The 13,388-nt window shown below is 37.0% G+C and overlaps 1 protein-coding gene across 1 annotated transcript in view; it reads right to left on the bottom strand.

The window, feature by feature from the left end:
* Positions 1-13,388, bottom strand: part of LOC123534333 (E3 ubiquitin-protein ligase DTX1-like) — a 36,707-nt gene that overhangs the window by 10,669 nt on the left and 12,650 nt on the right. Inside the window, exons 2-5 of the mRNA XM_045316542.2 lie at positions 11,024-11,930; positions 4,112-4,161; positions 2,224-2,343; positions 723-787 (exon numbers count right to left, since the gene is read on the bottom strand). Coding sequence (XP_045172477.2) covers positions 723-787; positions 2,224-2,343; positions 4,112-4,161; positions 11,024-11,930 — 1,142 coding nt within the window. The remainder of the gene's footprint in view (positions 1-722; positions 788-2,223; positions 2,344-4,111; positions 4,162-11,023; positions 11,931-13,388) is intronic.

Genomic DNA, 13,388 nt, shown 5'->3' with positions numbered 1-13,388 from the left:
TATTTCAGTCATGTAACGGCGGGCAGTTAACCTAACCAGTGTTCCTGGATTCCTTACCAGTACAAACCTGTTCTCCGCAAGTAACTGCCAACTTCCCCCACATGAATCAGAGGTGGAAGACTAATGATTTCAGACACAATGTCGTTTATCAAATAGTCACGGGGAACATACGCCCCCCCAGAGGATCGAACTCACGACCCCGTGATCCATAGACCAACGCTCTACCTACTGAGCTAAGCGGGTGGGCGAAATATGTGGAAATATGTGTAACTGTTAACTTTTTAATAAAGTATACAATAACAAGCTGACCAATAGAGTACATGGTCAAACATGTCTTCAGCAGCCAGCCAAGGGAATGACACAATCTGACGGCTTACACCAGGTGAATGCTTAAAAGAAATTGAAATAAGAACAAACTGTCCATTTGGGAAGTAAACTGACTGGCTGCTTAACCTTTAGCCTTCTGACGGCAAGTGATTTTGCCACTGCGACCAGTGCAGACCAAGATCAGCCTGCACATCCATGCAGGCTGATCATGGTCTGCACTGTTCACTATTCAGTCAATAAATTTTCAATGAACACCCCTTTGAATAATAAGCGGTACTGCCCAAAATGAATGATGGACCAGTCCATTTTAGAAATTTAGCAGTGTAAAGGTTGAGGCAAGTGGTTGTTTAATACAGGTAGTCACTAAGGCAGGCTCTACAGTCTGTATGTATTACCTCATCTGCTGGCGGGGAGGTCAAACTTTCCACATAGTTATGTAAAATATCTTCTGCAGCAGAAGCTGAAAGAATACAAAATATTTTTTATAGCGACACACACAGCATTTCTCTTGTAAAGATAAATATAGCTGAAACTCATGAACTCGCTTATCTCAGAACTCCACATAATATCTCAAAGACACTTTCAAGTTCTATCCTGAAAACATGTGCACAAAATATCATTTAAAGTCAGATTTTGGTTATCTCAAATTAAAATGCTCGATTCCTTGGAGTCTGAAATACCGTTTCACCTGCTACTTTTACTCGAAGCTTGCTTGTTTTGTTCCATTATAAGGCATAACAACACAATTTAGATCAAATCATAACTGTCTAGCCTTTAAATGGAAAGGTGAAGAAAGATCCTACTGGGCCTAAGCTGCTCATTTGAAGAGGACCTTGACCATCTGATTGTGCTGCTAACTAGGTTTGGTGAAAATCCTTAAAACAGTTCATTAAACTAATGACATAGTTTCCTACACCCTACTTTTGAACTTGACCTAGATTTCAAACAGACAAACATTCTGACAAAGATTTATGATGATCAAGTTGAAAAAGTTGCCTCTAAAGTGTTAACAAAGATTTTTCAATGTTCTGACCTAATGACCTGTTTTTCCCATGTGCCCTAGTTAAAAATTTATCCTAATTTAAAATTTAAACAGACAAACATTCCGATCAAATCTCATCAAGATCAATTAGAAAATGTGGCCTTTTGAGTGTTAACAATGTCTTTCTATGGTTTGACCTTGTGACCTTGTATTTGACCTAGATAATCCAGTTTCAAACCTAATTTAGATTTGAAAGAGACAAAAATTCTGACAAAGTTTTGTGAAGATCAAGTAGAAAACACAGTCCCTAGAGTGTAAACAAGGTTTTTCTATGATTTGAACTAGTGATTTACTTTTAGATCTCAGGTAAATGAGTTTTGAACCTGACCTATATTTCACAAAAAGATAAACATTCTGACAATTTTTTATGAAGATCAAATGGAAAATGTGGTCTCTGGTTTTTCTATTAACTGACCTAGATTTCAGAAAGATAAAAATTCTCACAAACTTTTACGAAGATAAGGGAAAAATGTGGCCTCTAGAGTGCTAACAAGGTTTTCCTATTAATTGACCTAAAGACCTAGTTTTTCACCTCAGATGATACAGTAACAAACTCTTCTGAAATTTTATTGAGGGTTACATTCTGACCAAGCTTCATAAAGATTGGGCCAAAATTGTGACCTCTCAATTGTTAACAGTCAAACTGTTATCAACGAACAAGACACAACAGATGACACATGACAAACATCGGACACAGGGTGATCACAATAGCTCTTTGGGCTTATAAAACATAACAGAAATGATTACAAATATCAACCCGAACTCTTAGTAGATTTATATATGTAAACCATACCATAACTTAAAATTCAAGACAACATGCTTCTAAGTCTAAGACAGATAAGTGAAGAACTTACTAGTTTTATTGCCTCTTTTGCTGGCTCTAGGAGCCAGGTTGGGGATTCTATCATATGGAGGTAGCTGTGAGTTTGAGGTAGATGAAAAACTAGCTGGCTGGTTTGAACTTGAACTGGCTCCTGCAGTAAACATGTCCAATAACAGTGATTTAGAAAATTCTGAAAAGCATTTTCCCTAAATTCCTCAATGTTATATTTACATATTGTTCTTATTGCAATGACACCAGATATTAAATGATATTTATGATAACTTTGAAACACAGTTTGTAAAAATTTTAAGGATGTCCAACTACATACTACAGTTTTCTATATAGAATTACAACTGCATAATACCAATAATGACTGTATAATATCAGATAATAATACCAGCAAACTGCTGGGGGTAAGGTAAAATTGGTTTTAACTGTTCTTAAAATAGGGTCGCTCAAGTGCTCTACAAAGCTTAAAAATGTTAATTGTTTCACAAAGTGACGGTAAATAAAATTTACCTTTATTAATGATTATATGATATCAATAATAACTGTACAATATCAATAATGACTGTCCAATATCAATAATAACTGCATAATATCAATATTGACTGTATAATATCATTAATGATTATATATGATATCAATAATGACTGCTGAATATCAATAATAATTGCTCAATATCACTAATAACTACATAATATCAATAATGACTGTATAATACCAATAATGACTGTTTAATACCAATAATGTCTGTATAATATCATTAATGATTATATGATATCAATAATGACTGTACAATATCAATAATGACTGTCTAATATCAATAATGGCTATACAATATCAATAATAACTGCATAATATCAATATTGACTGTATAATATCATTTGATTTAATGATTATATGATATCAATAATGACTGCTGAATATCAATAATGCCTGCTCAATATCACTAATAACTGCATAATATCAATATAAATGACTGTCTTTCACATGTACTTTCTACACATATTTCTGTGCAATGTGGTCATTTAAAGCAGGTATTTGATTCCCTGTAAGTGGTACTTAACCAGATCATTAGAATAACCGGACATATTAAATATTCTTTTTTTTAGATAACTTCTGCGAATGTAGAAATAATGATATCAATATTTACAACTGATATTGAAAAGTTAAATTTAACATGAAAATTGACATCACACTAAACAGATCTATATGGAGCTTATATAATTATTACGTTTATTAATCCTGTCACAAGTAGATGGATATACACATCATGTATAACAAACAGCATACATTTTCGGTCTAGAATAGAAACCTTTCTAATCTGAAAACCCCTCTAATCCGAACTTTTTTTCTGGTCCGAGCATGTTCGGATTAGGGAGGTTCCACTGTAATTTCTTCTTTGAAATACTATTTTTATACTGCAACTGTTTTAAGGTAAATCCATAATGACAATCGGCAATTTATGTGAGATTACGTAATCTCCCGATGCTACCTGGCCTTCTCCGGCTGCTGATGTTGCTTGTATGAGCAACCAGACCAAGAATGCCAAATTCCTATATGGAAAACATGTAAACACCCGGAAATTGCCGATATATATTACGGTTCAGTATCTTAAATTGTAGATTATCTTTTCTGTACATGCTTTATTTTCCAGCATACAATGACAGATCTGTCTTATAAATAAACTGACATATTTATTTTGTATACATTGTAGATGTTTGGTCTTTTTATAACATTCTGACAGAGAAGTCATGTTCAGTGAAATGCAGTTTTTATAACTGACAAAGTCATGTTCAATGAAAATTAAGTTTTTATAACTATCATACAACAAAATAGTTAATAATTAAAAAAGTGTTTTCACAATGGTGAGATCTGTCCATTGACTTATAAATGGGAAAATTCAAATATCTTACCTTGTGATGGTCTAACTCTGCCTTGTCTGCCACCAGAGTACAGCAAATTCCTGAAATAAACCATAAGAATACTGAGATATACAAGTTCAATAGAGAGATAAACAATATGCCCCAAAATATATTGCTATATTGCTTCTGATGACAGTATAATGTAAGTAAGAATATATTTTTCATATGCTGATGAAATACATTTAAAACATAGATCACTCAGAGCTGGGGTTAAGCGAAATACTTGAGTTTGGATTCAAAAATAGAGAGTAAGAGAACTGACACAGATCTATGTGAATTACTCCTGTCAAGACTCAGGTGCTTGAGTGATTCATGCTCAAGTGAATGGTTTTCTTTGTTTTGTTGGGTTTAACGTTGCATTAACACAATTATAGGCCATAAGGCGACATTCCAGCTTTGATTGTAGGGGAAGACCATAGGTGCCCCTCCCTGCAATATTTCATCATGGGCGCGCACCTGGGTAGAACCATCGACCTTCCGTAAGCCAGTTTCCTCACATGAAGAATTCAATGCTCCGAGTGCGGCTAAAACCCATATCCGTGAGGGGCAAATGATTTGAAGTCAGCAACTTTAACCATTCAGCCACAGAGGCCCCCTCGAGTGAAAGGTACTCACTATAATATCTAAAATACAAAAGGTACCAACCTTAACCAGCCTAACATCTGCATGTTTAATTTCTTTTGAATTATTATAACTTAAATTCCAACATCACAAACCGCAACTCGTTAATTAATCTTATGATATCCGTATACACAGGAATATATAAACAGCAACAATTTCCTTGTGACTGTTTTGAGTAGTTTCAGTGATGACAATACTTTCAAGCCACTTCTGATTCATAACCACATATTGTACTGTACGTATAACCCATATGATTTATCACACAAACTTCCATTTTAAATTTCCAGCTCCTTATTTGGGAATTAACCTTTTTATATCCGAAAAAAAATCCATGTTTGTTTATTGCAATTTAACTCCATTGTAAAGTCAGAGCAAATTTTCCATCTCCATACTTGAAAACAGATCTACTCTCATCCTAATTAATTTTGAAAACTATGCCAGATTAAAAATTCTGCAAAGTGTTTGGGAAAGACACACAATGACTCATCAAAATTATAGATGAAAAACAAGCCATGTTTTCTGCCAATAAACAAGAGAACCATGTTACTGAGATCAAAGACTTGTCTGTATTGAGGAATCACAGGATTATTACAACAGATATAGTGGGTCAATATCAGCCAAATAAAATCAATGGCTTATACAGTAACATCCTATTTAATAAAATCTGAAACTCTAGTCTGGACAGAATGCATGCATGTCTCAGTCATATCAACTTCTATTTATGTTTCCTGCAAGTTTTAGCAAAAATTCTGTCATATAAAATTCGATAAAAAACCCAATAAAATTTGAAATGCATAAACACATGGCCACAAAACCACAACAAAAATGTCAAAGAAATCAGATGATTTCACTTTATTCTGTCACCAACAATTTTCCCTTAAGAGCTCTGAATGCCTTTTTCCACATACATTAAATCACTACTCAATCTATTACAGACTGGTTGTCTCTGTTTAACCGAGAAACATGCTGCTCAAATAAGCTGTGCCGATGACCTATATTAACTCCTTTACTCCCTTAAAAGTACTGTACTGCTGAAACTCCATAAACTGACACAACAGATGTTTGTAAATACATCCAGTCAGAGCTTTCTGGGCATGTAATCAATTGTTTGACCATGGCTACCATTTTAGGTTGCTGCTAAGGATCTGGAGGTCCTCACATGAGTAATAAGTCAGACTAAGTGCTCTAATGAAATACACTGATACAATTTACTAGTTCCTATTTTGCTGTTTTGCAGAGCTCAAGACTGGAAATAAGCAACCATGTCCAGCCATGCCTTTGGGCTGTGTTGAATGTGTGTGACACAATTATGAAATCACTTGCCGCCATCAGGCTAACTTGTGGTGTTTGTGTTTAACCTTTAGCCTGATGGCGGCAAGTGATAATCTGCCTTTGCGACCAGTGCAGACAAAGATCAACCTGCACCATCGTGCAGTTAGCCTGATGGCGGCAAGTGATAATCTGCCTTTGCGACCAGTGCAGACAAAGATCAATCTGCACAATCGTGCAGTTAGCCTGATGGCGGCATGTGATAATCTGCCTTTGCGACCAGTGCAGACCAAGAACTATCGTGCAGTTAGCCTGATGGCGGCAAGTGATAATCTGCCTTTGCGACCAGTGCAGACCAAGATCAATCTGCACAATCGTGCAGTTAGCCTGATGGCGGCAAGTGATAATCTGCCTTTGCGACCAGTGCAGACCAAGATCAACCTGCTCAATCGTGCAGTTAGCCTGATGGCGGCATGTGATAATCTGCCTTTGCCACCAGTGCAGACCAAGATCAACCTGCACAATCGTGCAGTTAGCCTGATGGCGGCAAGTGATAATCTGCCTTTGCGACCAGTGCAGACCATGATCAACCTGCACAATCGTGCAGTTAGCCTGATGGCGGCAAGTGATAATCTGCCTTTGCGACCAGTGCAGACCAAGATCAACCTGCTCAATCGTGCAGTTAGCCTGATGGCGGCAAGTGATAATCTGCCTTTGCGACCAGTGCAGACCAAGATCAACCTGCACAATCGTGCAGTTAGCCTGATGGCGGCGCAGTTAGCCTGATGGCGGCAAGTGATAATCTGCCTTTGCGACCAGTGCAGACAAAGATCAACCTGCACAATCGTGCAGTTAGCCTGATGGCGGCAAGTGATAATCTGCCTTTGCGACCAGTGCAGACCAAGATCAACCTGCTCAATCGTGCAGTTAGCCTGATGGCGGCAAGTGATAATCTGCCTTTGCGACCACTGCAGACCAAGATCAACCTGCTCAATCGTGCAGTTAGCCTGATGGCGGCATGTGATAATCTGCCTTTGCGACCAGTGCAGACCAAGATCAACCTGCTCAATCGTGCAGTTAGCCTGATGGCGGCATGTGATAATCTGCCTTTGCGACCAGTGCAGACCAAGATCAACCTGCACAATCGTGCAGTTAGCCTGATGGCGGCAAGTGATAATCTGCCTTTGCGACCAGTGCAGACCAAGATCAACCTGCACAATCGTGCAGTTAGCCTGATGGCGGCGCAGTTAGCCTGATGGGGGCAAGTGATAATCTGCCTTTGCGACCAGTGCAGACCAAGATCAACCTGCTCAATCGTGCAGTTAGCCTGATGGCGGCATGTGATAATCTGCCTTTGCCACCAGTGCAGACCAAGATCAACCTGCACAATCGTGCAGTTAGCCTGATGGCGGCAAGTGTTAATCTGCCTTTGCGACCAGTGCAGACCAAGATCAACCTGCACAACCGTGCAGGCTCATCATGGTCTGCAGTCGGTAAATATTCAGTGAAAACCCCTTCAAATAATAAATGGTACCGTCCAGATTGAATGATGGACCAGTCCATTTCAGAAATTTAGCAGGGTTAAGGTTAAGGATATTATACAGATTTATATTCACAAGTGGAATTATTTGCCAATATTAGTGAGAATAAAACCATCATGAATACTGCCAACTCTACAAAAACCAATGAACTTTGATTACTGAATGCTTATGCACTGTCTACTTCCAGGATATATATGAGGCTCTTAAACTAACCACAACAACAATCTGACATTCTAAAAGAAAAATCAAGGTCGATCACTGCCTCCTCTGTCAACCACTACCCCTATTTCTATTTAGTTTGACAGGCTAAAGCTTAACCATTCTCCAGTTTTTTTTCTGGAAACCGTTTGATGTCTCAATGTTACTAAGTCTTGACCATTAGAAATTTGATATCCTGACCCATAAAAATTTAGCAGTCATCTTCTCACAACTGCTTACCATAACAGAATGGAGACACACCTAAAACTGCCAATGAATACAAAACAGGGATCATCTACTGGCCGCAGTCAATGATGGACATGCTACAATTTTTAACAATTATAGGTCCAAGAATTCCATTTTTATTGATCAGAAGCTGTTTGGAGGCTCAAGGTCACTATACCCTTGTTTTCTGGTCCACTGTTACTTTCTTGATTTTGATTGCGAAGTTTACAATATCCACCCTGAAACTATAAGGATTTGGAGTTGCATACCGACCTTCTTGAGTCAATCATCCTATGAAATTTGACATGCATAATCTCCAGTTATTGATCCAAAATCAAATGGTCTACAAACATTAGCACAGCAACCAGACCTCCTATTCTTCAAAGGGAACAACAAAACGGAGAACAGGAAGGGCAAATGAAACTGTTCAACCCTCTAAAATTCTATGCCCAGAAAAATGCATGAACTGAAGAAACAACATGCTCTTAGTGTTAGCAAAATATTTCATGTGGATCAAATCAATAACGTGGCAAACAATCATCTGATATTCATTTTGGCACACTGTATTTTGATATTTTATTTGAACCATTATCTCTGCAAGTCTGGTAGTATGTATTTTTCTTTAAAACAGATGTTACTCTTTTAGAGATTTTAGTAAGGATTGATTGATCTCTTGCCATTATTTTAACAGATTCTGTTTGTTGAAATATTATAAAAATATCTATACTGTTTACTAACAGGGTTCTAAATACATAATGAAATATGTAAATATTGCAAAAAAAACAAGTATATAATTATATTCATGTATACTTAAAAAAAAAAGTCTTGGGATACAACTCACACTGAAGGAATACAATTTTCCTGGATTTGAATCAAAATGGAAGAACTTTGTCAGTTTTGAAGAATTCCTCTATTCTAAGAAGCAATTCATCCTAGTTTTGCTCTGCATCATGCTAACTTGTGGCAATGAATAATTCATAATGATTTGATTTTACATCCTGACAAGAGCTCACAGCACATGGCATTAATAATTCTGCCTCCCTTAAAGATCAATGGTTTAGAGATATTTTCTGTTTTCCAACAGAAACCTGCTTCTACAACAAATTTCAATGATTCTTACACAACATACATGCACAAAGCAAGCTTTTATTAATAGAAACTAAAAACTACAAGGACATTTGTGCAAAAATGTATGGCCTACACCTCCGCCTGTGCAGATTGTATAGGTATTGATGCACTAACCTTAAAACAAATAGTGGTCATCTACTGATCAAGACTAATGTGTGTACAGGTATTATGTTTAAATTATTCTCAAGTTATTGCATGGAAATGATTTTCATTTTTCAAATTGCTACAACCCTGACCTACTGACAAATGGACTGATGGACAGACAGAGAGTTGGAATTGGTTGATGATCAGTGTGTAAGGCTATGGCCTATTGGAAAGATGTAGGGCTGTCATTGATTGGGTCTTAGTCGTATCGACGATACCGATATATCAGAAGACAAATATCGATGATACATCGATATATTGATTATTAAGTTAGATTAATGACCTATTTGTTCATATGCATACTATATACCTTCCTGTAAATGCTATTTTAAGTTTCATTGCCTACTTTTTATATTTCTGTTTGATTGTGTTGTATTTGTATTTATGAAATAAAAGAAATACATAAAAATTAATAACATCATTCATTTTTATTTTGCCTTCACTCCTTTTTTGCATTTATCCAAATTTACAACTTTGTGAACTTTAGTTGTTTTTTAGGGTCGGAGTGTTTATTTGGGTAGTTTTTTCTCTCTGCAAAAATTACTAAAATATCGATTTTTGAAAATGGGAATCGATAATTGATCGACAAAAAAAATATCGTTGATACATCGATATCGTTTCTATCGATGACAGCCCTAGAAAGATGCTATCTGTAGATATTTTACAGAGTTGCTACTCGAGACAGACTTTGACGAATTCCTGGTCAATCTTGGTTATTCACAGCATGTTCTTACACTTACACTTTATTATTAAAGCCAAAAAGACCAGTTACACATATTTGTTAGATCCCTAGTAGAAATATATGCTTTATTATTTTTCTGATTTTTTCTAATTACCACCATCCCAACTCTTTCATATAAAAATATTTAATACACAGACTATTTCTTCTGATTTCAATATAATTCTTAGATTTACATTTTCCATTTGATAAATATTAGGATATTTCAAAAACCTGAACTAAAAGGCAAGCTTAATTAATGCAGCTTCTGAATTCATGTATTTCCAATGTATGTGGTTGCACAACCAAGACGGGCAAATGGAGGTAATAATTATTTTACAAATTTGCTTTTCTTATGAATTTCCGCTAAACAAATCGAAGATGTCAGCGAATAAAATTTCATAAAGCGTTGTATGCTCCCTTAAAGCAAGTGCAAACAAGAGGTCATAGAACACGAAATGCCCCCTTGACGCATTCAGTAAATGCACAAGGAACAAAAATTATTTGGTCACTGTGCACTGGATGTTTGACGTACTGACCTCAGATAAATAATTTTTGGTCATTTACATGTCATAAGTGACCTCCAAACCAAATGTGTTCTTTGACCAAAGCATTCTCTAGTTTTCTGGCAAAAAAAGATCTACTGTTCTGGGTTACTGTGATCCTGACCTTTGACCTACTGATCTAAAAAATCATTAGGGGTCATCTGCTGGTCATGATCAACCTCCCTATTAAGTTTCGTGATCCTAGGCCCAAGCGTTCTCAAGTTATCATCAGGAAATGGTTTAACTTTTTCGGGTCACTGTGACCTTGACCTTTGACCTACTGAACTCAAAATCAATAGGGGTCATCTGCTGGTCATGACCAACCTCCCTATCAACTTTCATAATCCTAGGCTAAGTGTTTTTGAGTTATCATCTGGAAACCGATTAGTCTACCGGACCAACCGACCGACATCTTCAAAACAATATACCTCGCCTTCTTCGAAGGGGGGCAGAATTAAAAAAAACTTCAACGAACAATATATGCAAAGACATGACACATGCACATGTAACTTACCCAGAAAGAAAATGGCCAGGTTGTGTTGAACTGCCTGTGCTGGATGAATGAAAATTGAAACCATGAATAGGATTCCCTCCAAACACTGGCACCGGGCCTAGGTTGCTGGATCCTTGATTACTGAATACACCAGGCTGATAACCAGCAATACTTGTAAAAGTCAAGAAAGGGGAACCAGTCTGTTGCACTGATGTAGAATGAGATGGCATCGAGGAGAATGCTGATGCCATAGTAACTGGAACAGACTGGTTTGGTGGAGGAACCAAACTGCTTGACTGAGTTTGCTGGTTGAGAGAAGACTGGGACTGAATAAATCTTCTACGGGTAATGGGGCCTTGGTGGTGACTGTGGCTAAATGGATTCGGTAGTTGAGACTGTGGACCAATACCATTCAACATAGCTGGATTATTATTTGGAGTAAATGCACTATTCGTAAGCTGTGAAGTATTATTTGACACAGTCAATCCAGAAGTACTTGATGACACTGCTGATGTTGTAGCTCCAATAACTGATGATGATACTGTTGAAGATTTAGATCTTTTAGAAGAAACATTGTTTTTGCCGGAACTTCCAGCAGATTGCCTTTTGATGCCAGAACTTGATGGCACTGAGGAGTCTCTTGGATATGACACTGATGTGAACGTCCGCTGTATATTTCTCACACGCCCCGTTTCAACTCTTTTTTGCGTCATTGCCTTCAGATCAATATGGTATGGTAAAAAGAACTTTGATTTTGACAAATCTATAAAAGTTTGCCCTTTTACATAGCATTCATCCAGATAGTGGATAATTTCAATGTCAAAGTCACACCAAGATCCTAGAGCATCCCCCTCCCACTGCCAGGTGATTCCCTTTGCTAATGGACTGGATGATGGCAACACTGTGCGACGTACAGGACGCTGTGTGCCTGAAAATGTATAAGAAAGTACTGTAACAGTGCAGCAAAATATGCAAATTGTGGTACTAAGAAACAACAATGAGTTGAAATTAAAAATGTAAGGGAAAAAAAAAATAGAATTGACCAGTCACCAAAGGTCCAATAGCTCTGCCTTTGGCAGAGAAGATCACATAGTCTTAAAATGCAAAACCTTCAGCAAAAAAAAAAACACAAGAGGCCCAAATCGGACTAAGGTGCTCACCTGAGAAGGACCAAGACCTTGTGACTACTTCTGACCAAATTTGGTGAACATCTATTAAGCAATTCAGGAGTGGGAGTTGTTTAATGTTTTTTTTCTATTTTCAGTTATAATGGCTCCAACTTCCAGTAAAGCAAAATGAATTGAATAAAATTGACAAAGGTCCTCCAAAGATGCTACAGACCAAGTTAATCGAAGACCTTTCAAGCAGTACATGAAAAGTTTTTTAAAAGTGGTTTTTTTTAGCTCCTAAAAGGGACAAAGCAGAACAATCTGAACAAACCTTAGAAGGGTACAGACATGGATGCTACAGACCAAGTTTGGTGAAGAGTTATCTGGCATTTCGTGAGCAGAAGCTGTTTAAAGGTTTTCTATATTTAGCTCTGGCAGCTTTAACAAACTTGCGGGAAGTCAATGCAAGAATGCTACAGGCCAAGTTTCGTAATAATCCATCAAGAGATTGATGAGAAGTTGTTCTAAAGTTCTTACATTTTTATCTCTGGTGGCCTAGGCCAACCAGAACCAACTGAACAAAACTGAGAGGTCCATTTAAGAATGCTGTAGAAAACGTTTTGTAAAAATCTATCAAGCAGTATAAGAAGCTGTTAAATTTTTTTCTGTGTTTAGCTCTGGAGTCCAATGAAAGGGGCCAAGTTAAACCATTTGAATAAATTTGAGAGGGGAAGATACAAGGATATTACAGACCAAGATTGGTAAAAATCTATTAAATGGTACAAAGTTTTTTTTTTAATTTTAGCTCCAGGGGCTAAGCTGAACCATTTGAACAAATCTGAAAGAGGAAGATACCAGGAAGTTACAAACCAAGTTTGGTGAAGATCTATCCAGTGGTTTGCGATAAGAAGATGTTTACAGTAACTGTTGTTTAAGTCATTTTTCTATCTTAAGCTCTAGCAAGCAAAACCATTTGAACAAATTTGAGAGTTGTCCATGCCAAGATGCTACAGACCAAGTTTGATGTAATCCTGACCAGACGTTTCAGAGAAGATGTTTAAGTAGAAATGCTGATGCAGGTCAATGGATGTCAGACACTGGACCAACTACTTATAATTCTGGTAATGGCTCAACCTGAACAATGTTCAAATCTCTCTGATGACTTTATTGGACTAAACATCACTGAGACTAGTAAATTTTCTACAGCGTCATATATCAATTCTGTTTTGGAGTAGAAATAACACTAATAATGACTTTCTTATAAGATTAAAGATTTA

The sequence above is a fragment of the Mercenaria mercenaria genome, chromosome 12 (genome assembly GCF_021730395.1).
Source record: "Mercenaria mercenaria strain notata chromosome 12, MADL_Memer_1, whole genome shotgun sequence".
NCBI lineage: Eukaryota > Metazoa > Mollusca > Bivalvia > Venerida > Veneridae > Mercenaria > Mercenaria mercenaria.
This window is presented reverse-complemented; position numbering and strand designations above follow the sequence as displayed.